The sequence below is a fragment of the Hypanus sabinus genome, chromosome 3, assembly GCF_030144855.1.
Source record: "Hypanus sabinus isolate sHypSab1 chromosome 3, sHypSab1.hap1, whole genome shotgun sequence".
In the NCBI taxonomy this organism is placed as follows: Eukaryota; Metazoa; Chordata; class Chondrichthyes; order Myliobatiformes; family Dasyatidae; genus Hypanus; species Hypanus sabinus.
In genome coordinates, this window is record NC_082708.1 from 48,122,888 (window position 1) to 48,148,411 (window position 25,524).

General features: G+C 40.4%; 1 protein-coding gene across 3 annotated transcripts in view; it reads left to right on the forward strand.

The window, feature by feature from the left end:
* LOC132391289 (radixin) overlaps positions 1-25,524 on the forward strand; it is a 78,043-nt gene that overhangs the window by 41,755 nt on the left and 10,764 nt on the right. For 2 of the 3 annotated variants that reach the window (XM_059964257.1, XM_059964258.1), the window contains exons 5-11: positions 1,111-1,385; positions 5,248-5,331; positions 6,705-6,851; positions 7,961-8,057; positions 9,836-9,999; positions 11,632-11,762; positions 15,447-15,607. In XM_059964257.1, coding sequence (XP_059820240.1) covers positions 1,111-1,385; positions 5,248-5,331; positions 6,705-6,851; positions 7,961-8,057; positions 9,836-9,999; positions 11,632-11,762; positions 15,447-15,607 — 1,059 coding nt within the window. The remainder of the gene's footprint in view (positions 1-1,110; positions 1,386-5,247; positions 5,332-6,704; positions 6,852-7,960; positions 8,058-9,835; positions 10,000-11,631; positions 11,763-15,446; positions 15,608-25,524) is intronic. The other variant, XM_059964259.1, reaches the window with a different exon arrangement.

Sequence of the window (25,524 nt, forward strand, 5' to 3'; positions counted from 1 at the left end):
CAGCCACTGTTGTGGGGAGGGGGCATGCTGAGTAAAGAAAAAGACCCTCCTTGTGTCACCTCAGTCTCCTACCTCTCACATTAATCCTCTGCCTTATCTTCGATACTCCCAACCATTGTTATTATCTATCCTGTCTATCCCTACCTAATGTTTGTTTACCTTAGCTTCCTTTGCTCCAAGGAAAATCAACTTACAACCTCTCAGTTCTCTCCTTGTAACTGAAATGCTCCATTCCACAGAAACTCCTCTGCACCCTCTTCAATGCAATAGCAACAAGAGCTGCATTTATAACTTAGTGTGTGGCCTAATCAATGCTTTAGGAAGTTGTAGCATTATTTTCCAGTTCCCCTATTATGCCTTTACCCTCTCCATCTGTGGTGCCAATTTTTCAGGAATTTATGTACCACAAGGCCCCCCATTCATCAACACTCCATGGGGCAGTATCATTTTACTATGCTTGTCCTATCCTTACTTTCCCTTGCAAGATGCATTATCTTCCTTGACTGGGATTTAAATTCCATGTGCTATCCCTGTGCCCAACTTTCTAGCTGATCTGTATTGTGATGTAGCCCTTCTTGCTACTCCTAAAACCATTTGTTGAGTCATCCCCAACCTTGCTTATTATACTTCCTATATTCATGTTTTTAGCATGCCTCATGAATGTCAGTGAGCCCAGTATTGGCCTCATAGTCAGTCTTCAGAGCTGAGCCTCTGGTTTTGGTTGAACTAGCCAGAAAATGGTTGAATAGTTCTAGCTATTCTTTGTCTTCCTCCCTCTATTCTAATGGAATATGAGCAGATGATAATGTTCACCTTGGTTTGTTTATTTATCCATGACTACCCTTTTTATAAATAACACAAGTGTTTTGTTTTGTATCTTAACCTAGGGAATATTTGCTTTTCCACTGTTTGTACAATTTGGCCTGATAATTCAGCAGGCATATCACTGTGGGTTTTAAGTGTAAAGTATAAACATCAGAATAATATGCAGTTAAGGGATCACAAATTTTATGGGGTCCCACAAAAGTCTCTTTTATGAGCTTAGCTGAAGTGTGCAGTTGTTCTCTCTGTTGAAGCTGAGGAAATTTCTATAATTTGTGTGTTTTCTAGGTAACTCAGCAGGATGTAAGAAAAGAGAATCCACTACAGTTTAAATTTAGAGCAAAGTTCTTTCCAGAAGATGTGTCTGAGGAGTTGATCCAAGAAATTACACAGCGTCTATTCTTCTTACAAGTAAAGGAGGGTATTCTAAATGACGAAATCTATTGCCCACCTGAAACTGCAGTCCTGCTTGCTTCATATGCTGTGCAAGCCAAGTATACAGACTTTAACAAAGAAGTCCATAAATCGGGTTACCTGGCCAGTGACAGACTTCTTCCCCAACGGTAAGTAGCATTAAGGTTCTGTAGTGTATTTTTGTGTTCAGTAACTGCTCTGTGGAAAATGAATGTGCTTCTAACTCCACATATTATATTTTCATAACACAGCCACAGTTTGGTGGATATCAAAAGACAGCCAATTAGAAAAATATCTTAAAACTGGATTATGCCCTTTTAAGAAGTATTGAAATGTCTCCTGGTGAATTAATCTGGCTATGTCTACTTTACGATCTAGAAATCAGCCCAGCTTAGAATATTACGTAAGTGTGTCGTTACACATCTAAGAGAAGTCGTGACTTCTTCCCCACTTGAAAACTGCCGAAGTTTTCATGTTATATCCTGTTGTCTTTCAGATTAACTTGGGAAGGAGAAGGTAGATTTTTGCTAAAATTGTTGGCTTTGAAGTGGAGATTTTTTTCAAATGTTACACTGTAATTGAATTAAAAATTGGATACATTTAATTGTTTTACCATCAATGAAAATGGAGGTCCACCGATTACATAATCAAGATATTTTTGTTCTCATCAGAGGTATTTGTTTTAAATGGTGCTGGTGAAAATCAGAAAATTCATGCCAATAAATCATATGTGACAGGGAGTTGTACTTGATTGAATCATCTTCCCAATGTCTTCAAAGGCATTGAATTCTCTGATATATTCTTGGTTTCTATATTATTCATTTGCATATGGATTTTTTATAATGCAAAGTAGTAGAACTTGTAGAAAATTGGTTTGAAAAATAAAATACTCAATTCAATATCAAGTTTTGAATTCAGACGATAGATTTAAAAACTATAAGTTTTGCAGTACACTATACTTTCCACTACCTCATAAATTGTAAAGGGCGGGGAAGAAAGCAAGCATTAAATATTCTTAGTCCTTGATCTTCCCAGGTTCCCAACTAATCAAGTTCTTCAAGATGTAACTAATCACTGGCTGCTTCTAACTTGCCCCTTGGCTAGTTTTCTCCTCAGTTTTACTCTGTGTACCCACAACTTTGGTTTAATTTTTTGTGTGGAATTTTTTGAGGTCCTTGATTCCTTTATTTAGAGGAACGGTCAGCCTGACATTCTCTCCTCAATAAAAGTCAATTGCATCTAACTAGGCATGCATTTCTTTACTTGTAGCTCTGCATGCAGAAGTACTTGTGCAGCATTTTATCAATATGCACAAACTGCTTTGAGTTGTGTAGCTTGTCAGTTGCTTTTGATTTCAACATTGAATAATTTTAAATTACAAATAGATCTGTTGCAAGCAGGAGATCAATTTTGAAGTTCCTTCAAAAGGCTTTTTTTTTTGGCAGGGGTCAACATGGTCAGAAACAAAGGTTGGCATCTTTATAACTTTGTGATTAGGGCACCAACACATTGGCAATATTTTGGGTGGCAACAAAACCTCAAGCATGATTTATGTCCAGTAGTTATTGCTTGCTCTCTTTCCTTTCCTTTACCAAGTTTGAGCACCTGAAGCATCTTGATAGCCTTCCTAACTGGGCTGTTATAAAAGCTTATGTTACCAAAGCAAACATCACTTAACTCTGCTGTGTTGAAACTGCCAGCTGTAGTTTAAAATGCTAGTCATTCTTTGCTCTGTTCTAAGAGTTGAAATCTCTTATAAATTCAAAGACCTGGAGTGGTGTATACTTGAGACGCTGTCTAAAAAGGCATGTATTGAATTGATGCTGTTTAATAGCTGGAATAGCAAACAATGGGTGCTAAACATCTGAACTACCATATCAGCTTGATTTTTAAAATGTATATGTTAAAGTGTGTGTGGTAAAATCTCTGCAGAGGAATGATGGTGGAGGAAGGAGAATTGATGATCTGTATTTTAATGAGAAAGGTTGTCAATCCCAAATATCCTTTTTAATTTAACTTTTTCCTTTTTTTCAGGTTTTAGCACTTTGTTTTGGTAGCAAAATGTATTCTGAATGTAAAATTGTGTCATCATTGACCTTACAGAATTTTGGTGTGACGAGACTGCAGTGTATTGCTAATGCTTGTGTTTGTATGTTCAGAGACTGCCATGTTGTCTTTGACTTATTTGCTGAAGCCCATGAGAAAGGGCCTTGCACTTGACACTCACAAAGCGAAAGTCTCCTGCTTTGTTACACTGATTCTTTACAATAATGGTTTACTGTAGGGTTTTTCCACAATGGTGGACCACACACTGTGTAGTGAGTGCCACCTTGAAATTCACCTTCATCAGTCTTTGGCTGGCCTGAGGAGAAAAATATATCTGAAGAGCTCTTTGGGAAGAGATTACGGGTGAACAGTTGAAAAGATTGCTTAATCCTTAAGAGCTACCTTGAACAAATGGAAATCCCCACTGATTCCTGGGAGTTCCCACCCCAAGTACTAAAAGTAAAGGAAGTGGAGTGATATAAGAAACTATCGTCCATGTGGCTAGGGTCCCTTGACTATTCATACTTTCAAATAGTGCCCTGAGTTGAGGGGCTTGATTTTTGCATTCCATCTGAATTATGACACCCCCCCCCTTGCTGTTTTCCATCCAAATCACTGTCATCTATGCTAATATGCAAGGTATAGTTAATAAGTTTGCAGATGACACTAAAATAGGTGTCATACATTAAGTTGGTAATCAGCAATTGGAGGTGCCCCTGGTCAGCTGTGTAAGCGGGCAGAGGAATGGTAGATGGTGTTTAGGTGCGTGTGAGGTGTTACATTTTGGGGAAGCAAGTCAGGCTCTTACAGTGAATGGTAAGGCCCTGGGAAGTGTTTTAAAAGCAGGAGCCTAGGAGTACATATGCAAGTGTTCACAGAAAGTAGGATGCTGGAGAAGGCTTGTGACATGTTGGTCAGGACATTTGATTACAGAAGGAGAGATGTTAAGTTGCAATTTTACAAGATGTTGGCGAGACAGTATTTGGAATGTTCTGTTCAGTTATGGTTACTATGCTAGAGAAAAGATGCACTAAGGAGATTTACAAGTATGTTGCTCATTGGAGTATAGGAGAATGAGGAAGTGTTCTAAGTGTTTAAAATTGTGAGTGATGTGGTGAATGTACACAATAATTTCCCAGTGTTGGGAAATCAAGGATGAGGACATAGGTGTGTAGCTTGAGAGAGGAGAGATTTAATGGAAACCTGGGGGGCAATGTTCTCACCCAGAGGATGGTCCATATATGGAATGAGTTGCCAGAAGAAGTGGTTGAGGCAGGTCCATTACAGCATTTAAAAGGCATTTGGATGTGTATATAGATAGGAAAGGTTTAGATGGATGCAGGCAGATAGTTCTAGCTTAGATAGTCAGAAAGACCCTGATCCTGCACTTTATGACTGTCTTGCGTTTCTGAATTTGAAAATTATGAACTCCATTTGTAGATGTGAGTTAGTTAGCTGTGAAGTGGTATAATGTGAAATTAAGACCTGACTTTCACTCAAACTGCTCCAATAACATTAGTTGAGAATTTTTTTTAAAACCCATTCCAACTGGGCAGCTATTAAACTTTAAATTTTTTGTTATAAGTACTCAGCATTTTGTTCAACATTTTGATGGAAGTTCTGAATTCCCTTGGTCTGATTGTTCTGAAGTATATTTGCTGACTTATATTCAAAATTTGCTGAGTTGCTTCTGTATGGTTTGAAAGAACTAAAACCGAAAGTTGGTTGGTGTGTTCTTTTTTTTATAATAATTTCACCTCTGCCACTTACCTGATGTTTGAAAAGTACTTCTCTAACACAGATCAAGCTTATTTTTGTTGAGCCTGTTTTAATACATGGAATTAATATTACTTGTTGAAATGCTGGAAATTTTGCCGCAGGATTAATATATTAATGAACAATATTAAACAATAAAAAGTAGTCTCCTCGATGCTTTTCATGTTTGTACTACATGCTCTTTGTCAGTGTCTTGGAACAGCACAAGTTGACAAAAGAACAGTGGGAAGACAGGATACAGACATGGCATGAAGAACATCGAGGAATGTTAAGGTAAAGCTCATTAAGTTATATTCATGTCCTGAGGTGTCTGAAAGAATTAAGTATGTTTTGCTGTGGGCCTCTCGAATGTTTATTGTGATAATTTTGGTTGGAGCATTACAAATCTGTTCGTGCTATTCATAAATAATTTAAACTAGAATATAGAAGGTGAGTCTTATTGTGTAAATTAGCCTTATAATATCCCTCATTCTAGTTTCCTATTTAGAATGTTTGTTTATCCATTGCATTGACCTCCACATGTAATGATAGTAATTTCTGTACTTGAATGCAATGGAAATTACAGTATATTTCCATACTAGGTGGATGATTAACCAACCCCAGAAGATTTCTTTTGCCAAAGAGATTGCATGGAGCATTCATAAGATGACCTTTAATAGAGGCTTCAACTTGTAATCCAAATACATTTAATTCATGTTTGAATAAATGGAAAATGAATCAAGTAACTTTAATAGACAAAGTTAAGAAATGTGAATATGCAATGGTGATAATTTTGAAAGATTTTTGGGAGCTTGGAAAAAGACTGGTATTAGTAATACAAAAACTTTTTTTGTCTGAACAAACAGAGACAGAAAATGATGCAGGTAGCAAGTTATCTGTGGGCAGCAGACGTTATTAAGATTGGTAATCGACCCCCCCCCACTTAACTCCACCAATATCTGGCTTTGCTATAAAAGCCATTGTAATCTTTACCTGGACACAGCAAAAACAAATTATAACTTGTAATCAAAAACAAGTGAAAATCTGCAGATGCTGGAAAGCAAAGCAACACACACAAAATGCTGAAGGAACTCAGCAGAATAGGCAGCAACTTTGAAAAAGAGTAAGCAATCAATGTTTTGGGCCGAGACCCTTCATCAGGACGAGAGAAAAAAAGATGAGAAGTTAGAGTAGGAAGGTGGGGGAGGGGAGGAAGAAATGCAAGCTAGCAGGTGATAGGTGAAACCTGGAAGGGGGGAGGGGGTTGAAGTAAAGAGCTAGAAATTCGATTGGTGAAAGAGATAAAGGGTCGGAGAAGGGGGAATCTGATGGGAGAGGACAGAAGGCCATGGAAGAAAGGGAAGGGGAGGAGGTTATTGTAATGTCCACACTGTCTATAAAATTGTTCTGAGCAACTTTCAGCATTTTGAACTACATTGTAGCATAAGAAATGTAATTCCTTCCACACCCACCCCACAATCAACCCATAAACCTTTTAACTGCATTTTCATGCAGTCTGGGCATAAGGATATTACAGATCAATTAGTTGTAAATGGGGCTAGATTAGTTGAGATTGTTTCAAATCTGTGATTCAATTAATGGCCTGTCTGCCATGCCTACTTTCTCAATTGATAGTGCTAAGGAATAATTATTTTTACTGTTAATAGGGAAGATTCAATGATGGAATACCTCAAAATTGCTCAAGATCTTGAAATGTATGGTGTGAATTACTTTGAAATCAAGAACAAAAAGGGAACAGAGCTGTGGCTCGGTGTTGATGCTCTTGGACTGAACATCTATGAACATGACGATAAGTAAGATGACAAATTATATTTAAACAAATGGCATAATGTATCTAGAATAAATAGTGAATCAAATGAATTAGTGGAAGGTCAGTGGAGGAATAATAACATTACTACGTGTCTTGTTAGCAAGCATTAATTCTGACTTTTTCACAGTTGCATATTGCTATCCTTTCCAATCAATGGGCACACTGAAAACAGCTCCTGAATTTTCCTATTCTTTACTGCTTCCTTGGATAGTGCCAAAGATCCATAATCCTTCGAATTCATACCAGAACATCTGCTTGCTCTTGAGGGTGCTCTTCATAGTCATGTTTGCATTGATATCTCCCCTTTTTCCTGTGCATCATGCAATTTGGCCTTTTTGTGTTTTCATTTCAATTCCCCTTGTTGAATGTCTAGATTTCTGTGCTCTGTCACACTCTGCCCACCTCCACTGTGCAACTGCTATCAAACCCATAGATCTGCAGTATTTTGACAGGTCCAGGTCAGCTCCTACACTGTCTCTGCTCATTGTATTTCTCCTCTTCAGTTGATCTCTATTGTTGAAACCCTCTTCTGCGATCTTCTCAAGTGAGAGCTTGCCTAGGTGACTTGCAGCTCTAGATTCCAGTGGGCTTGTTACTCTGGAATGACACAATCCTCGATTCCCATCTGGCTTGCAAGTAGCTTGGTTATACATTAGATCTTGCACCCATTTGGTTTTCCCCTGCATTCATCTGTACTCTGTCACTGAGATTTGCATTCAGCTTTCATTTCCCAATCGTCTGTACACTTGCTTCCCCACCCTTCTCAAAGCAGAGTTATTAAAAATTCATCTGGAGATTTTTATCCTCAAGTCACTGGGAGTAAGGTGGGCAGATGAATGTTAGCCAGTAGTGTAATTTACAGATGACCTTTCTGTTAGCTAAGTATTAGACATGTCCTGATTTGTAGAGTTATGGGAAATGTTTAATTACATTTTGAAAAAAAATTCACTTTTGAAAGAATTGTATGCAAAAATCTATCTTGAATACAAAAGTAGACCGTGGGGGGTGAATGCAGACCTCTCATCTGTTCAGTGTAAGAAAAAAATCAGAATACACTTTTGTCTAATGCTTTTTGTAATTACTACTCAACAGACTGACACCAAAAATAGGATTTCCTTGGAGTGAAATAAGAAATATATCCTTCAATGACAAAAAGTTTGTCATAAAACCTATTGATAAGAAGGCACCTGTAAGTATTTATTACCTAATATTCATCCTTGGAATCAAATCAGTTACAAATATTTTTGATCCTTAAACAGGAATTCACTAATCTCATATTTTCTCTGGGAACAGAACATTTAGTACCTTTTATGGCAAAGTAGGCTTTATAATTTGGTTTGTGTGTTGTACCTTTTTCCTCATTTGCTCAGAACACTTTTGAGGATCAAAAATCGAGTAGATGGTCTGTTTGAGGGCGGGAGTGCATGATCAAGAATTTACTGCTTATAGAAACTTGATCTCCATTCCATTCATTTGAATGATGTTGCCTTCTGCATGGAGAAGTGCCTTTTTTTTGCTTTATTTTGACTCATTTTGAAAATGGCTGAAACTTTTTAAACTGAATGTATTTTGGGCATTTCTGACCATTTAATTATGGGGGTGCAGCCTCAGGGTATGCTGAGGCCCACTGTCAGTTTAGTGGCAATATTTTTTTTCCTACTGACTCAGCAGGTTAAGCTGATCCAGCCTTGGAGTTGAGAAGTCAGTGCGAATGGGCATTGTCCGTGCATGGGTTCAGGACAGCTTGGCCCATTTGCTAATTGCTCCACTTTTTCAAAAATGAATTCTATTTAAAAAAAAAACTACTAAAAGATAATCTCATACCATGTTTTATCTGCTCAATTGCTGGCCTATCGCGGTTTGCCTCACTGTTTACTTAGTTTATCCTCAATGCTCTGTTTGTTGGTTTTGCAGCATCAAGTTGAAGTTTTAAAATATTAAGCTGTGGATCCCTGAGAAAGTAAATCAGTGGGAAAATTTTCAGTGCCATTGTGAAAGAAATTTGAAACTTGGTGTCTATAGAGAATTTCTTAATTTTAACTTGGTTTTAGACAGATACTTCATTGATCCCAAGGGAAATTACAGTGTCACAGTAGCATTACAGGTGTGCAGATATGCAAATATTAGAAGAGAAGTAAGAAAGAATGAAAGGACAAGTTACCTTTTTAAAGAAAAATAAAATGTACAAGGCTTGCAAGACAAAGATGATAAGGTTTCCAAGTTCACTCTGAGATGGAAGTGCAAGAATTACTATAATATTATACAGTGGGAGTATATTCACACCGTTCTGATAAGTGATGATAGTATTGAACAGGGTGTTCGTGATAGGGTGTGGTAAACAGAATTGTAGTAAGCAGATTAATAACAGTTTAACCGGAGGAGGTCATCACTTCCCTGGCTATAGGTTGACTGATTATAGACGCTATTGGTCGAGGTTAAGAATTACCCCCACATAGTACTCTTTGGAGCAGGATTGTTGACTTGCCTATTACTGAGAGTTCTCCTCTGTTCAGCTATTTTCCCCATTTTCCAGCATTTGCTTAATTAGTGACACCAGTTCTAAATTGTGCAGTGGTTTTTAATCTTAATCCATAGTAAGAAGTGAAGGAGATCTGACAAATCAGTGCTAACCTGGTGAAGCTACGACACTTGGGCCATATAGGAGACAGCTAGACAATCCCACACCAACAGATCAGATCAAAGCTCTGTGAACTCATGCCACTCTTAATTATTGTCTCGTGAGCATTTAAGTAGCAAATGGGAAGAGAAGACGCACAGAAACACAAGCGATTCTGCCGAAACTGGAAATCTTAAATGCACACAGAATGCTGGAGGAATTCAAGTTGGAAAGCATTGTCGGAACCTGATGAAGTGCCTCGACCTGAAACGTTGACTGTTTGTTCCCCTCCATAGATGCCAGTGATGTCAGTTCCTTCAGTTTGATTTTTGTTAAATTTTTTTATTTAGGATTTTGTATTTTATGCTCCACGCCTGCGGATCAACAAACGAATTCTAGCACTTTGTATGGGAAATCATGAGCTGTATATGCGAAGGAGAAAACCTGATACTATTGAAGTACAGCAAATGAAAGCACAGGCCAGAGAGGAAAAACATCAGAAGCAGTTAGAAAGGTAAGTTAGTCAGTTTTAAGTAAGCCTGTACAATGTGTTGACTTTGATTTGACTCTTGTCTTTAATCTCCCATCTCAATTAAGAGGATGTTATTACCCTTTTGAATAATACTTTTGATAACAAAACTTCAAATCCATGTAAGCAGTTAAAAAAAAACTAGTATTTAAAGAGATTGGTGATGTACTGCAGTAATGGACTCAAAATGAATCCAGAGTAAGGACAGGAATTCTGTTCATTACAGATCTAATGACAAACTCAGTGTCGTGTTAGATGGTGGTGGGGTTATCAGATTGTCAGAAAAAATCCTGAACTTACTGGGTCTGACAGACTATGTTAGTCATTGACTGACTCTCATAAACCACAATGGTGGCACCAGCTCCCACCAGAAATTGAAAGTGGCAATTAAATATTGGCCTTCTCAGTCCACACTCTGGAAAAATTCCTCGAACCACTCCCACATCCCACCACTGTTTGGATTGAACTTTGACAACTAGTGAATATGACAGCATTTTTTGTTTACAGTTATTTATGCTTGCAAGGGGGAGAATTAATCTGATTGTGAAATCTGGTGAGTGATCAAGGCTCTGGCTACAGAACTTGGTGCTTCAACAGCTGGGGAGAAATGAGGCCTGGAAACTGCCATTTAAATATGGTCTTAATAACTGGAATGCATACAGTTAGTTACAAGAGCTATACAATTGAAGCTTTGAATGGAGAAAATTTATTATGCAGTCAGGAATTTGGACAGTTTTGAAAAACTACATCTTACAATGGATATTCTTGAATGCTGGATATTGTTTCTACCTTCTAACCGTAAATTGGCTGGAGTATAAATTGCAGACTATCTGTTTTGTCTATGTCATTCATTGTATCTTTGTCCATCTCTGTTCTATATCTTTGGATTGAATTGTCTTTTTCACCTTTTTTTTAAGTCTTTCTGTCATTTGGTTTGGGCTTCTGTTTCAACTATTTCTTCAAGTTCATCTTTTTTATTCTGAAGTTCATGGATAAACCATACTCTCTATGCTTCCTCCCAATTGTATGGAAATCTTACACTTTGGTTCAAGCCTATCATGTCTCCTGACCATTCTCTGGACCCCTTCGCTGTTTACAGTTTTGGTGTTTAACTTCAAGTTTAATGCTTCATTCCTACCTTGGATTTAATTCCATTTACTTGCTCCTTTCTGATAATTGGTGACTCTATTCTAAATAAATAAGATACTGGCACAGCTTAGGCCAGTATACTAATTCATTTCTAATGAAGACAACTTGCCTTAAATGTCAGGATTCCTTTCCTCTGCCAGACAGACTGACTAAAACTTAGATTTTCAGTACTTATAGAAAAAACTTCCTTTAATTGATCCTTATCTGTGTGACTTTGAAGCCATTTTCAGATTGGTGCACCTTCTAATTTCATCACTTTCTCCCCATCATGCTCTTATTCCTTTGATATATCTTGTCTTATCTCAAAGCTGGGATCAATGTCTGATTTTCCTTTGCATTTTCCCCGATATATACAGATTCACTTTTTGGTTTGGGGGTGGGGGGAGGGAGGAAACAATCCTTTTATTACAGTTAACAAATTTAAAACACATTATTAATTTTGATCCTTTATCAATTTTGTTTTAAAAGGGCACAATTGGAAAATGAGAAAAAGAAAAGAGAACTGGCAGAAAAAGAAAAAGAGAGGATAGAACATGAAAAGGAAGAACTCATGGAGAGACTTAGACAAATCGAAGAGCAGACTTTAAAAGCCCAGAAAGGTAAATGGCCTGCCTCTTGTACAATGTAACCTTGCAACTCAAATTTTTTTCTGCTGTTTTAGATTGCAGTCTAGTAATCGTGGGCATGAGCAATGCTTAAGCAAGGACTTTTTCAGTGGGAAGGAATGGCAGTGAAAGGATGGGATAGCAGCTGAGCAGATGCATTGGTTTAGAAGTGGAAAATTGATGGGAGTTGAGTAGATGTTTAATGATTTTCTTACAGACTTTTTTAAGCTAATGGAAAAGAGTGCAGCATTCAGTTCCAAGTATTGGGGAATTGTTTGCTGATTATCTGAAAGTAATTCAAATAAAAGCAGCCAGAAAAAGTTTAGTTGATTAAAACATGTAAACAGTACAACAGGTGACATGGCTGAGCTGGGTGGGAGCTCTTGGACACCAGTGTGATTTCAAATCAAACTCATAGATGTTGAGCTGTACCCTGAGCTGCAGACGATGTGATACAACAGGAAGGGGGCATTATTTGGAGATAGGGCACTAGGGAAGGAGCAATACTGGGGATCAAGGTGGGCCAAGTAACTGAAGTGGCAGTTGGAGAGCACTTTGGATCCACTGGTCACAAAGTTATTATTTTTAAAATAACTGTGGAAAGCGATGGAACAAGTCCACAGGTTAAAGTCGTCAGTTGGAGCAGGGTCAACCTTGAGGGCATTGGGTAGAAACTAGCTGGAGTCGACTGGGTGACTATTTAAATGCAAAGGAATACATGGCAAGTGGGAGACTTCAACAAATGTTTTACCGGGGCAGTAGATTCTTGTTAGGGTAGAAATGGCAACTTCATGGAGGTTTGTCTGATGAGAGCCATGAAGGAAAAAGAAAACATGCATTGCTTTTAGGCCCTAATAAAAAATTTATCCCTTGATGAATACAAGTTTAAGAACAATCTTAAGAGGGAAATGAGGAGGACAAGAGGAGAGTAGGAGATGGATTTGGTAGTCAATTATGAAGATAATCCCAAAAGGTATTAACAGTAAAGGGGAGAGTAGGGAGAGACTAGGTCCTCTTAAAGGCCATCAGGGACACCCACAACAGGAAGGGTGGTGGTGTTACAGATAGTGTATTCACATTCATGAGGTCCCTCTCATTGGTGAACATTTATTCATTAATAACCTCCCCTACCACCACCACCTCCTCCAGGCATGTTTCTCCATTTATTCCTGGTCACTCCTACCCTCACTCAAGTCATCATGTATGTGACAATCACCTTGGAGTTTTCCTTAATCTTGAAGGCAGAGTATAAGATGAATGCAGGTTTCTTAGCAGTGTGGAGAAACCGAGGGATCTCGGGATCCAAGTTTATGGATCCCAAAGTTAATACGGTGGTTAAGAAGCTGTACAGTGCGCTCGACATAGTCAAAGGATTGAGTTCAAGCCTTGACACAATGTTGCAGCTCTATAAAACGCTGGTTAGACCACTCTTGGAGTATTGAGTTCAGTTTTGGTTGCCTCATTATAGGAAGGATTTGGAAGCTTTAGAGAGAGTGAAGAGGAGATTTGTCAAGATGCTGCTTGAATGAGAGAATATGCCTTTAGAAGAAAGGTTGAGGTCTTTCTTTTTGGAGTGGAGGCTGACACAATGTGATCATTAAGAGACTGTTAGGCTATGGGATGTAAACAAGATAGATGGCTGTGCGATGTGTAAGATGATGGGCTAGATTAGTGGTTACCAACCCGTTGATCGCGATCGACTAGTCGATCTTTGAGACTTTCCCAGTAGATCCCGAGAAAAAAACAAAAATAAATACACAAATACTGTTGAGAGATTGTTTCTGGGTTGCGAGGTTTTAGTTCCGTTCTTTCTGCCCAGTGCGCATGTGTGTAGCTCCCCCCACACTACACAGTGTAATTCAGTGGTCCCCAACCACCGGGCCGTGAGGAAACACTGAGTCAGCTGCACTTTTCCTCATTCCCTGTCAGCCCACTGTTGAACTTGAACCCACGCGAGGTCATCAGTCGCCTAAATGCAGTGAGACCCTCGCGCCAGAGATCACCGGTTGGGAAGTGCTGTCGTACCTGGTGTGGAGTGCTGCCTCTGAACCTGTTTAGCTCACTGAACATTGGTGGGGAATCTGGTGCTAATATATTCGCAGACCTCATTCGGGCTCAGCGTTTCGTAAGTAGCAAAGCAGCTACCGCGCTGCATCTATTGAAACAAACTTTTGTCGGCTGATAGATCCTACAAGGAGGGGGCGCGCCCGCTCCCTGTTACATTCCTTGCTCGCTTGATCGCTTTCTTCGGATTACGACCACCGCCCGCCGGTACGGGGACCTCCGGCCCTGACCTTGTCCTCTCATCCAACCCACGATCAACCGCACCTGGCCAAGGCGTCTGGCGGCAGGCGAGCGGGTGGCTGGAGTTCGGGCCCAGAGGCTGCCGGAGGCAATGAAGCCCTCAAAACTTCTTCGGTACCTTGAGTCCAAGCACCCCGCACTTAAAGACAAATGCGTTGAGTTTTGTGAGCGAGCGGGGCAGAAGCTAAGTGCCGAGAGCCGTGAAAGCTGCGGAATAGACTGGACGTAAGGAACCTGCTTTCGAGTATCGCTGTATTCCCATCGTGTTTAACACCCCCTTCCCCCCCCACCCCCCTTGGTCGGCCAGTTGGCATGAATATTGTCAATATTAAACCGGTTCTCAGTGCATAAAAGGACGGGTATCCCTGGTGTTCATACGTTATTTCTACTTCCGGGTTGTGGGATTTTACTTCTGGTCTTTTCTGCCCTGGTGCGCATGTGTGTAACTAATTGCTCTGGGGTCGATCTCACCTTGAACTAAGGCCGAGGTAGTGGATCTTGGGCTTAAAAAGGTTGGTGACCACTAGGCTAGATTGATTGTGGAGTAGGTTAAAAGGTCAGCACATTGTGGGCCAAGAGGCCTGAGCCGGCTGTGCTGCTCTGTGTTCAAAATGTTGCAGCTGTACCTGCCTTCAGCACTTCCCTCTGGTAGCTTGTTCTAGGAGCTCACCTCTGTAAAGTTAGCACTCAGTCTCTTTTTGAATATCTCCTTGTGTATCTGCTCCCTCTAAAGTTGTACTCCCCAACCCTGGGGAGAGGGCATCGATATATTCCCGTAAGTGGAATTAGGATTTAAATGATGTACTGAGGTAACAATTAATTGGTTTTGGAGCTTGAGCAGTACCTTGCAATTTACAAGTCAAGTCCATTGCGAAGATTTTTTTCTTTTGATGAAAGGCACGGTAAACAAAAGTGAATAGGAATACAAGCCATTCAAATCAACTCCTTAGATGGATGTCAAATTGTTAATAAGACATTAAAATTGTGGTGAGATGACTTGGATAAGAGGCTTATTTTGTAAAGCTGCCTCACTTGCATAAATTGTTTAGCTCAATATCTGCAATTGTTTCAACCTTTAAATTCAATGTTAACCTATCTTGATAGTGAAATTGGTGCAATTTTATGTAGGTGGTCTATTTTGTCTATTTAGGCCAGTTCATTGGCTATATTTAAGAGGAAGTTAGATATGGCTCTTGTGGCTAAAGGGATCGGGGGTATGGAGAGAAAGCAGTGCAGGCTCGAAGGGCCGAATGGCCTACTCCTGCACCTATTTTCTATGTTTCTATGTCTTTATTTCCATGTATAAATTATTGTATCAACAATTCTTTGGCTTTCAAGAATGAAAACAAAAGTTACTTTAATTGTTTCTAATAGAGCTAGAAGATCAAACCCGAAAGGCTTTAGAACTTGAGCAGGAAAGGAAAAAAGCAAAGGAGGAGGCTGAGAGGCTAGAAAAAGAGCGTCGCAGTGCAGAAGAAGCGAAAGCTGCCTTGGCCAAACAGGCTGAAGATCAAATGAAAAATCAAGAGCAACTGGTATGGCAATTGGTCTTTCTTCCCAAATCATAAATCATTTAACTGGAAATCTGCTTGAGAATTTACAGGTTCTGAGTACTCCGGATTTGAGGTGTGATATGGAGGAATGAAAACTAAATCCCTATGGATTTGCATTGGGGTATTTTCAGAAAATTGCAAGTACTTGAATTGCAAAGGTTTAGTAGGCTGGGGACCAAGGCAAGAGGGATTAGTATAGCTAGGATTAGATGGTAGGTGTAAATACGATTAATTCCTATTTTTTTTTCTACATTTTGTAATATTTGTAGTAAATACAGCTTTGTTAATTTGGAGAGAGAGCCCTAGCCGGTCCTTTAGGCTCGGAGTCCACACTGCTCCATTACACTCATGACCAATTAACTTACTAACCTGCACATCTTTAGAATGTGGGAGGAAGCCCATTCCTTCATGGCGAGAACATGTAAACTCCTTATAGTCAATAACAGGATTGGACTTGGGTCACTTGCTCTGTAATAGTGTAATGCTAACCACAGCGCTACTGTGTCACCCATCTTTGAACCATTTGTGCCTAGATTGATTTCAATGGTTTGTTGTAGTTCTGTGAATTTTAAAGCAGAGTCCTCTGAACATGCAGGCATGAGCAAAGTCTGAGTTTGGTGGGTTGGAGCAGAACAAAAACGGATCGATAAATTGTCAGCTATTGTAAAATGAAGCAGATTTGTTTTCTGGAAAGTAAAAACAAAAATGGCCAATACTGGAAATCTAAAGTGTAGAAAAACTAGGATTCTGCAGCATTAGGAAAAATATTTTTTGGCTTTAACAACCTTTAGATCTGGAGAGAGCAGGTGGGTGTGCAGCTTGGGCACGGGCACTTCAATCCAACTCGTCCATGTCATCCAGGATGTCCCTCTAAGCCAGTCCCATTTGTCTGTGTTTAGCCCGGATATCTATAGACTTTGTTGTCTCTGCATCTGTCCATAATCTTAAACACTGCAGTTATACCTGCATTCCTCCAGTAGTCTGTTCCCCATAACCCTCTGTATGGGGAAAAATTGCTTTTCAGGCCCCACTTTAATTTTTTTCCCCTCCCTCTTTAGATCCATTACCTTCCCTGATCCTGAGTTTTAGATGCCCCATCTTGGTGGAGGTGGGGTGGAAAGAGTGACTCCACCTTATCTATACCTCTCATGATTTTGTATATTTCTGTAAGATCAACCCTCAACCACCTGAACTCTGGGAGAGGGTGAAAGTCCCACATTCCTTTATAATTCAAGCCCTTCAGTTCCTGGTAACATCCTCATGAATTGTTTCTACACCCCGCAACCTTTTTAGCTTGGTAACTTTTGTATAGCTGGGTAACCATAGCTGCACAAGATATTGCAAGTGTGGTTTCTCTCGTACACTTTTAACATGCTGTTTCAGTTTCTGTAACCATTGCCTTTTACCAGTGAAGGTAATCATGCCAAACAACTTTGTCATCCTAGTCTACTTATTTTGTCACCTTTTGGGAACCATTTCCCTGAATCCTATAATTATCTGCTCTATAATACTCTCCAGTGCTCTACCTGTTACAGCTCCAGTCTTGTCTTGGTTTAACTTGTCTTAGAACACAGTGTCCTTGTCACAGTTAAATTCCATCTGCAATTCCTTTACCCACTTCCCAGTTCATCTAGATCATGTTGTAACCTCACTGTCAATTATAACACAAAGGAGCAGAATTATGCTATTTGAGTCAGTTCTGCCATTTCATCATGGCTGACTTATTATCCCTCTCAACCCCATTCTCCTGCCTTCTCCCCAGTCTTTTTCATTCTGACTAAGCAAGAACTTACCACAGCCATCTGTGGCATTGAATTCCACAGATTCAGCACCCTCTGGATAAGGATGTTTCTTATCATTTCTATTGACCCTTTATTGTGAGGCTGTGCCCTCTGGTGCTAGACTCTTCCACTATAGGAAACATCCTCACCACATCCACTCTTATCTAGGCCTTCCAATATTCAGTAGGTTTCAACGAGATCCACCCTCTTTCTTCTAAACTCCAGTGAGGGGACAGGTCCAGAGTTATCAAATGCTCATGTTAACCCCTGTATTCCTGGGTTCATCCTTGTGAACCACCTCTGGTATCTCTCCAATGCCAGTACTTTTTTTTAAGATGAGGCATCAGAAACTGCTTACAATACTCCAAGTGCAGAGTGATGAATGCCTCATAAAGCATCAGCATTGCATCTTTGCTTTTATATTTTAGTTCTCTCAATGACTTCCAAGACCCTTTGCATTTATGATTTGTGAATTTTCTCTGCATTTAGAACATAATCTGCACCTTTATTCTTTCTATCAGTGTCTGTGACCATACACTATCCTAGACCATTTCCACCTGCCACTTCTTTTCCCATTCTTTTAATTTGTACAAGTCCCTCTGAAGAGTCCCTGCTTCCTCAACACTATCTGGCCCTCTACCTATTTTTATATTTTCCACAGATGTGGTCAACAATTCCATCATCCAAATCACTGACGTATAACGTGAAAAGAAGCGGTCACCAGACAGGCTCCTGTGTAACACCACTAGTCACTGGCAGCGAACTAGAAAAGGCCCCATTTATTCCTACCTTTTGCTATCTGCCAGCCAGCCAATCTGTTACCCTCAAATTCTGGTTGTAATATTAGGCTGTAATACTAACTATATAAAGTGGTCTAATCAGTGCATTTGAAACAAAATTGGCTGAGAAATATTTGTATTGCTTTTAATAATTGTGTTGGAACCCAGGATGCTTTTTTCCAAATGTGTATGTGCACCCCAACCATAAACTGTTTCAGCTGCTTCCGTCCAGCAAACAGTACTGCAGCATAAAAGCCAGGACTGACAGGTTACGAGGCACCTTTTTACTACATCATTAGACTTATAAATTCACATGTCTGTACATTGCAACAGAGTCATAACACAAGATTTTTACTCTCCCCCTCTCCCCACCTTGTGGTATGGATGTGAGAGTTAAATGAATTCAAATTCAAATACAGCCCAATGAAAGTGTGTTACTCCAGGGGCAAGGTGAAAAACAGTACCGACATTCTCGCACAACACAAGGCACATTTAGTACACATAGCAGTAAACTAATGCCGCACAACAAATATAGTCGAAGACCCTGAGTCTTGACTTTCAATATTCAATGGGTTTCAATGAGATCCCTCCCATTCTTTGAAACTGCAGTAAGTACAGGTCCAGAGTTATCAAACACTTCTTGTATGTTAACCCTTCCAGTCCTGGGCCTGCAAAACGTCAACCACTGACTCTCCTTTGTCTATTCCGTCTGTTATTTCTTCAAAGAACTCCCAACAAATTTGTCAGTCAAGATTTCCCTTTAACACATGCTGACTTTGGCATATTTTATCATGCCCCTCCAAGTATCCCGAAACCTCATCCTTAATAATGGACTCCCAACATCTTCCCAACCACTGAAGTCAGGCTAACTGGCTTATAATTTCCTTTCTCTTTCTTCCTTCCCTTCCCACAGAGTGGAGTGACACTGCAATTTTCCAGTCCTCTGGAACCATTCCAGAATCTAGTGATTCTTGAAAGATAATTTCTAATGCTTCCACAGTCTCTTCAGCCACCTCTTTCAGAACCCTGGGGCAAATTTATTTACCTTTAGACCTTTCGGCTTCCCAAGCATCACCACCTTAGTAACAGCAGCTGCACTCACTTCTGCTTACTGGCACACTTGAATTTCTGGCATATTGCTAGTGCCTTCTACAACAGAGAGTGACGCAAAATACTTGTTGAGCTTGTCCGCTATTGTCCCCCATTAGTACTGGTTCAGCATCATTTTCTGGAGGTTTAATATCCAGTTTTGCCTCTTGTACTCTTCATCTTGTATATCTAAAATTGATATTTTTTATATTATTGGCTAGCTTGCCTTCATATTACCAATTCTGCTGTTAATCCATAACTTTCTATTTAGTAGCATTGTCGTCTAAATTGCTAATTGAGGTTTCAGACAACACTGACCTCCTCACCACTGATCATAGGCTTCCAGTCTGACTTGATAATGACTCAGTCGGTTCACCAGATATTCAGCAGTGTGTGGAGCCACTGCCCCACATTGCCAGAGACTTTTGTTTGATCCCAACCTCTGGCACTGCCTGCGTGAGGAGTCTGCACATCCTTCCTGTGACCATGTGGGTTCCACCTCCCATCCAGCTGCTCCGAATTCCTCCCACAGCCCAGCTCCCTTGAGGAGATTGTAGGATGGTGGTTTGCCAGGTTTAATTGGAAAGGTTGATGAATGAAAGTTGATGAGCCAGTAAATAGCTTCAGAAATCACATCAGCGGGGTTGAATAGTGGAGTAGATTCAGTGGGCTGAATAGCCTAGTTCAGCTCCTATATCCTGGGGTGCCTCAGCAGCGTAGTTATTGGTGTGTTACAATTACAGCATGTGATGTCTGAGTTCAATTCTGACATCTTCTGTAAGGTGCTTGTACACCTTCCCCATAAATGCATGGGTTTCTATTGAGTACTCTGCTTTTCTCCCACAGTCCAAAGATGTACCAGTTAGTAGGTAGATACTTGCTACAGTTTCGAAGAATGGAAAGGATCTCATTGAAACCTATTGAATATTGAAAGCCTTTGACAAGGTGCTGCACATGAGGCTGCTAAACAAAAAGCCGCGGTATGACAGGCAAGATATTGAATACTGTTTTGTGATGCAGGAGGGGTGGGAACAGAAGTGAAGAGGCAGAGGATTAGGCAGATGGCACAGAAGTAGAGACAGCTTGCAGGGAGTTTGAGGAAGGATAGGTAGATGATAGAGCAAAGATGCTGTCAGCCAGATGGTTTGAGATGAGTCTATTTTAATAAGCAAGGCAGATGAACTTGGAGCATGGGTCAGTACCTGGAACTATGACATTGTGGCCATTACAGAGACTTGGATGTCTCGGGCAGGAATGGCTGTTGAGTGTGCCAGGCTTTGGATGTTTCAAAAAGGACAGCGAGGGAGGCAAACGAGGTGGGGGAGTGGCATTGCTCATCAGAGATAGTATCACGGTTGCAGAAAAAGAGTAAGTCATGGAGGGATTATCTACTGAGTCGGTGTGGGTGGAAGTCAGAAACAAGAAGGGGGCAATAACTCTTCTGGGTGTTTTTTTTAATATATAGACCCCCAATAGTAAGAGGCATCTAGGAGTAGATAAGGAGGCCGATTCTGGAACGGTGCAATAATAATAGGGTTGTTGTGATGGGAGATTTTAACTTTCCTAATATTGATTGGCATCTCCACAGAGCAAAGGGTTTTGGATGGGGTGGAGTTTGCTAGATGTGTTCAGGAAGGTTTCCTGATGCAATATGTAGATAAGCCAACTAGAGGAGAAGCTGTACTTGATCTGGTATTGGGAAATGAACCTGGTCAGGTGTCAGGTCTCTCAGTGGGAGAGAATTTTGGCGGTAGTGACCACAACTCTATCTCCTTTACCATAGTGCTGGAGAGGGATAGGAGCAGATAATTTGGGAGACATTTAATTGGGCTGGGGGAAATGTAATGCTAATAGGCAGGATCTTGGGACCATAAATTGGGGGCAGATGTTCTCCGTGAAATGCATGGCAGAAATGTGGCAAATGTTCAGGGAACATTTGCATGGTGTTCTGCAAAGGTATGTTCCATTGAGGCAGGGAAAGGATGGTAGGGTGAAAGAACCATGGTGTACAAATCTAGTTAAGAAAAGAATAGCTTACAAAAGGTTCAAGAAACTAGGTACTGTTGGAGCTCTAGAAAATTACTAGGGTGCCAGGAAGATGCTCAAGAATGAAATTAGGAGAGCTAGAAAGGGGCATGAGAAGGCCTTGGTGAGCAGAATTGAGGAAAACCCCAAGACTTTTTGCAACTATGTGAAGAGTAAGAGGATGAGTTGTGTGAGACTACGACCAATCAGGTGCTATAGTTGGAGGAGGCAGTGGAGGGTACTTGATGAATACTTTGCTTCATTATTCACCAGTGAAAAGGACTTTGGCAATTGTGGGGATGACTTACTGTGGACTGAAACACTTAAGCATATAGACATTAAGAAAGGGGTTGTTCCGGAGCTTTTGAAAGGTATTAAGTTAGATCGGACAAGATGTATCCCAGGCTACCTTGGGAAGTAAGGGAGGAGATCTTTGCATCATCAATAGGGATGGGAGAAGTACCAGAGGATTGGAGGGTTGCAATTATTGATTCCTTGTTCAAGAAAGAGAATAGAGATAACCCAAGAAATTATAGACTAGTGAGTCCTACTTCAGTGGTAGGCAAGTTGTTGGAGGAAAATCTGAAAGACAGGATTATGAGCATTTGGAAAGACATAACCTGATTAAGGATAATCAGCATGGCTTTGTCAAGGGCAAGTCATGCCTTACAAGCCTGATTGAATTTTTCGAGGAAGTAACAAAGCACATTGAAGGTAGAGCAGTGGATGTAGTGTATACGGATTTCATTAGGGCATTTGATAAGTTACCGCATGCAAGGCTCATTCAGAAAGTAATGAGGCATGGAATCCAAGGAGACCTTGCTTACTGGATCCAAAATTGGCTTGCCCACGGAAGGCAAAGGGTGGTTGTAGATGGTTCATATTCTATATGGAGGTTGGTGAACAGTGGTATTTTGAAGGAATCTGTTCTGGGGCTTCTCCTCTTTGTGATTTTTATAAATGACCTGAATGAGGAAGTAGAAGGGTGGATTAGTAAGTTTGCTGATGACACAGAAATTAGGGGTGTTGTGGATAATCTGGAGGGTTGTCAGAGGTTACTGCAGGACATCAGTAGGATGCAGAACTGGGCTGAAAAGTGGCAGATTAACTTAAACTCAGATAAGTGTGAAGTGGTTAATTTTGGTAAGTCAGATTTGAAGACTGAATATAATATTAATGGTAAGACTCTTGGCAGTGTGCAGGCTCAGTAAGATCTTGGGGTCCGTGTCTGCTGAAAGCTGCTGTGCAGGTTGACTATTGTTAAGTAGGGGTGCAGTGTGTTGGCCTTCCTCAACCATGGGATTGAGTTCAAGAGCTGTGAGGTCATGTTAAAGCTATACAAGACCTTAGTTAGATCCCACTTGGAGTACTGTGTTCATTTCTGTTCACCTCACTACAGGAAGGAAGTGTATACTATAGAGAGAGTGCAGAGGAGATTTACAAGGATGTTGCCTGGATTAGAGGACGTACCTTATGAGAATAGGTTGAGTGTACTTGGCCTTTTCCCCAAGATGATGAGAAGTGTGATGTGATGAGATGGTGAGATCGTGTGGGTAGTCAGAGACTTTTTCCCAGGACTGAAATGGCTAACATGAGAGGGGCATATTTTTAAAGTGCTTGGAAGTAGGGGGATGTCAGGGGTAAGACTTTCATGCAGAGAGTGATGGGCGTGTGGAATGCACTGCCAGCGACAGTGGTGGAGGGGGATACAATAAGGTCTTTTAAGAGACTCTTAGATAAGTTCATGGAGCTTAGAAAAATAGAGAGCTATGTGGAAGGGTAATTCTAGGCAGTTTCTAGAGTAGGTTACATGGTCGGCACAACATTGTGGACCGAAGGGCCTGTAACATGCTGTAGAATTCTATGTTTTATGTAACACCAACAATACTGAACCAGCAACATTGTAAATTGTTCTGTGGTTGGGCTGGGGTTAAATTACTGGGTTGCTGGACAGTGAGGCTAAAAGGGCTGGAAGTAACTGTTCCATGTGGTATCTCTATTTACATTATAAAAAAAGTGAACCCTCCGTTAACACCTGACTCCTACTGTGAGAACCGACACCTTTTTATAACAATGATCTGCTTAGTTACATTGCTACTCATTTCCCCAAATTCATTAGCCTCCATGAACTTCTCCGCAGTAAATACTGATGGAAAATGTTCATATACTACCTCATGCATATCATGTGATTCCTGACATAATTGACCATATTGATCCTAATCCTATCAGGACTTCTTCGTTACCCTGTTGCTATTAATGTTCTTCTAGAATCTCGTTGGGTTCTCCTTTACCTTATCTGCCTAAGCTATCTCATGTTCTTTCACTTCTCTATCTTATACACCTGGGATTTCCTTGATCCCAATTGCCTCAATATTCCTTGTCAGGTTCCTTAAACTTGCTATCTTTGCCCTTAAGACACTAATTTGTGGATCCTTCTCTCCATAACTAATATAAATATTTTTGTTTTACAAAATCATGTTTCATTGGGTTTGAATCCAGCAAGAGGTTGGGGATTAAAAGACCAACCCCTCTTCTAAACTTCTCCTTTCCTACCCGATCTTCAAAGGGTGCATCTACGGAAAGTAGTGCCTATGCAAACACTGAAATTGCGCCCGTCCAAACATCTGACACCCATCTTTTAGATGCTTGTTATTCTTTTAATTAGCAAATTATATCACTACTTGAAAATTATAACTGCACCTTCCTTGCTTTCACTGATGCAAATTGGTCCATGATGTGATCAAAGTCAGTTTTTTCAATTTCTTCTCTCTCTGCACTCAGCAGAGCAAGATCACAGAGTCTGCCTTCACCCATGGAGGCTCTCAAATACGAAAGTATTGGTTTTAACTTGCTGACTGATCTCTAACAGCTGGCGATGGAAACTGCGATGGTTAGCATTATCTGAATAGCAATGCGAAGATTGGGGAAGATGCTCTCATCTCCATACTGAACAATAAATTCAAGGAGCTCTTCAGGTCTTGATATTTTCATGTTGACCTGCCTTGATGCAATCCAAAGTTTGTGCAATCCAAAGTTTCTTCATATAGCTGCTGTTCATCAACATCAGAGCTGTACAATTTGGCCAAATTTTTGCACTTCTTCTTTAGGTCGTTACAGTCGGCACCGTAACACAGTCTCCTGACATTGAGAAGGAACCCAAACTTGGCGTCAGTGTCATGCAAATGAGCGAACCTTTCGTCCATTTCTCTGTGAAGACAGTCGAGTGTTCCCTTCATGACTCTTTCCATTTCTTCCTTGGCTGTTAACCCAGTGTCTCTCGAGTTCTTGTCAGCCATTCGTTTCTTTTGTCTCTGACAGTTCGAGGCTCTTTGACACAATCCATTTCTCTAGGTTCAGTGTCGTCAGGTAAAATCTCATCAATAAGCTCAATGTCACCACCACCACCATTGTCTTCCCCTCCTGTCATGTCCACATTCTCTGTGGCAGCCTCACTCTTAATCTCATCATACTCGGATTTATCGGACTTGACTTCCTCCTCAACTCGTGAGGCATTTGTACTTGATCCAACTTCAGATTCTAACAAACTTGTAGCAGGTGCAGGCGACTCCATGGAACTTGTGGAACTACTTGTTCCAGGCTTTTCAAAGAAGGGCATGAAGAACTTGCTCGACTTCTTGGCTTCCTCCGCCTCCAACTTTCGTCTCTTCTGTCCTTCAGCTCCACTTTCCTTCTTCATGAAGAAACGTTTCATGGTCTTCTTACACAATGCTCTGAAATAAGGCCATCCTAGTGCTTCTCACCCATGATAATCAAAGACAGATTATACATCTGAAGAAAATTCTTTTTTCACTATCCGAAGATGACTTGTCTGACTTTAATAGAAACTGCTCAGTGATGCCCTCTTCAGGTGGTGCTTAGGGCATGTGACATACCTGCCATACCTTAAGAAATGCCACTGGATCTTCATAAAATAAAACTTGCCTATTGTGCTTGTATCTTTAGAATTTTCTACAAACTAACTCAAAAACTTAATAATCAAATCTTGAAGTCCAGCTATGAATTACTTAGAACGAATGCTTCATCTCCATTTTGTATGAGGACTTTCTCTGCGAGGTAATGATCTTGTGGGCTGTTTGAAAGAAATCTTGCATTCTCTCAAGCTGGATCTGAATGGAAAAACTGGTTGATGGGAACATTTCAGCAAGCATTGCTTGATGTGTCCTTGAATGTTTCTCTAAAAGCTTGTCTACACATTTGTACGTTT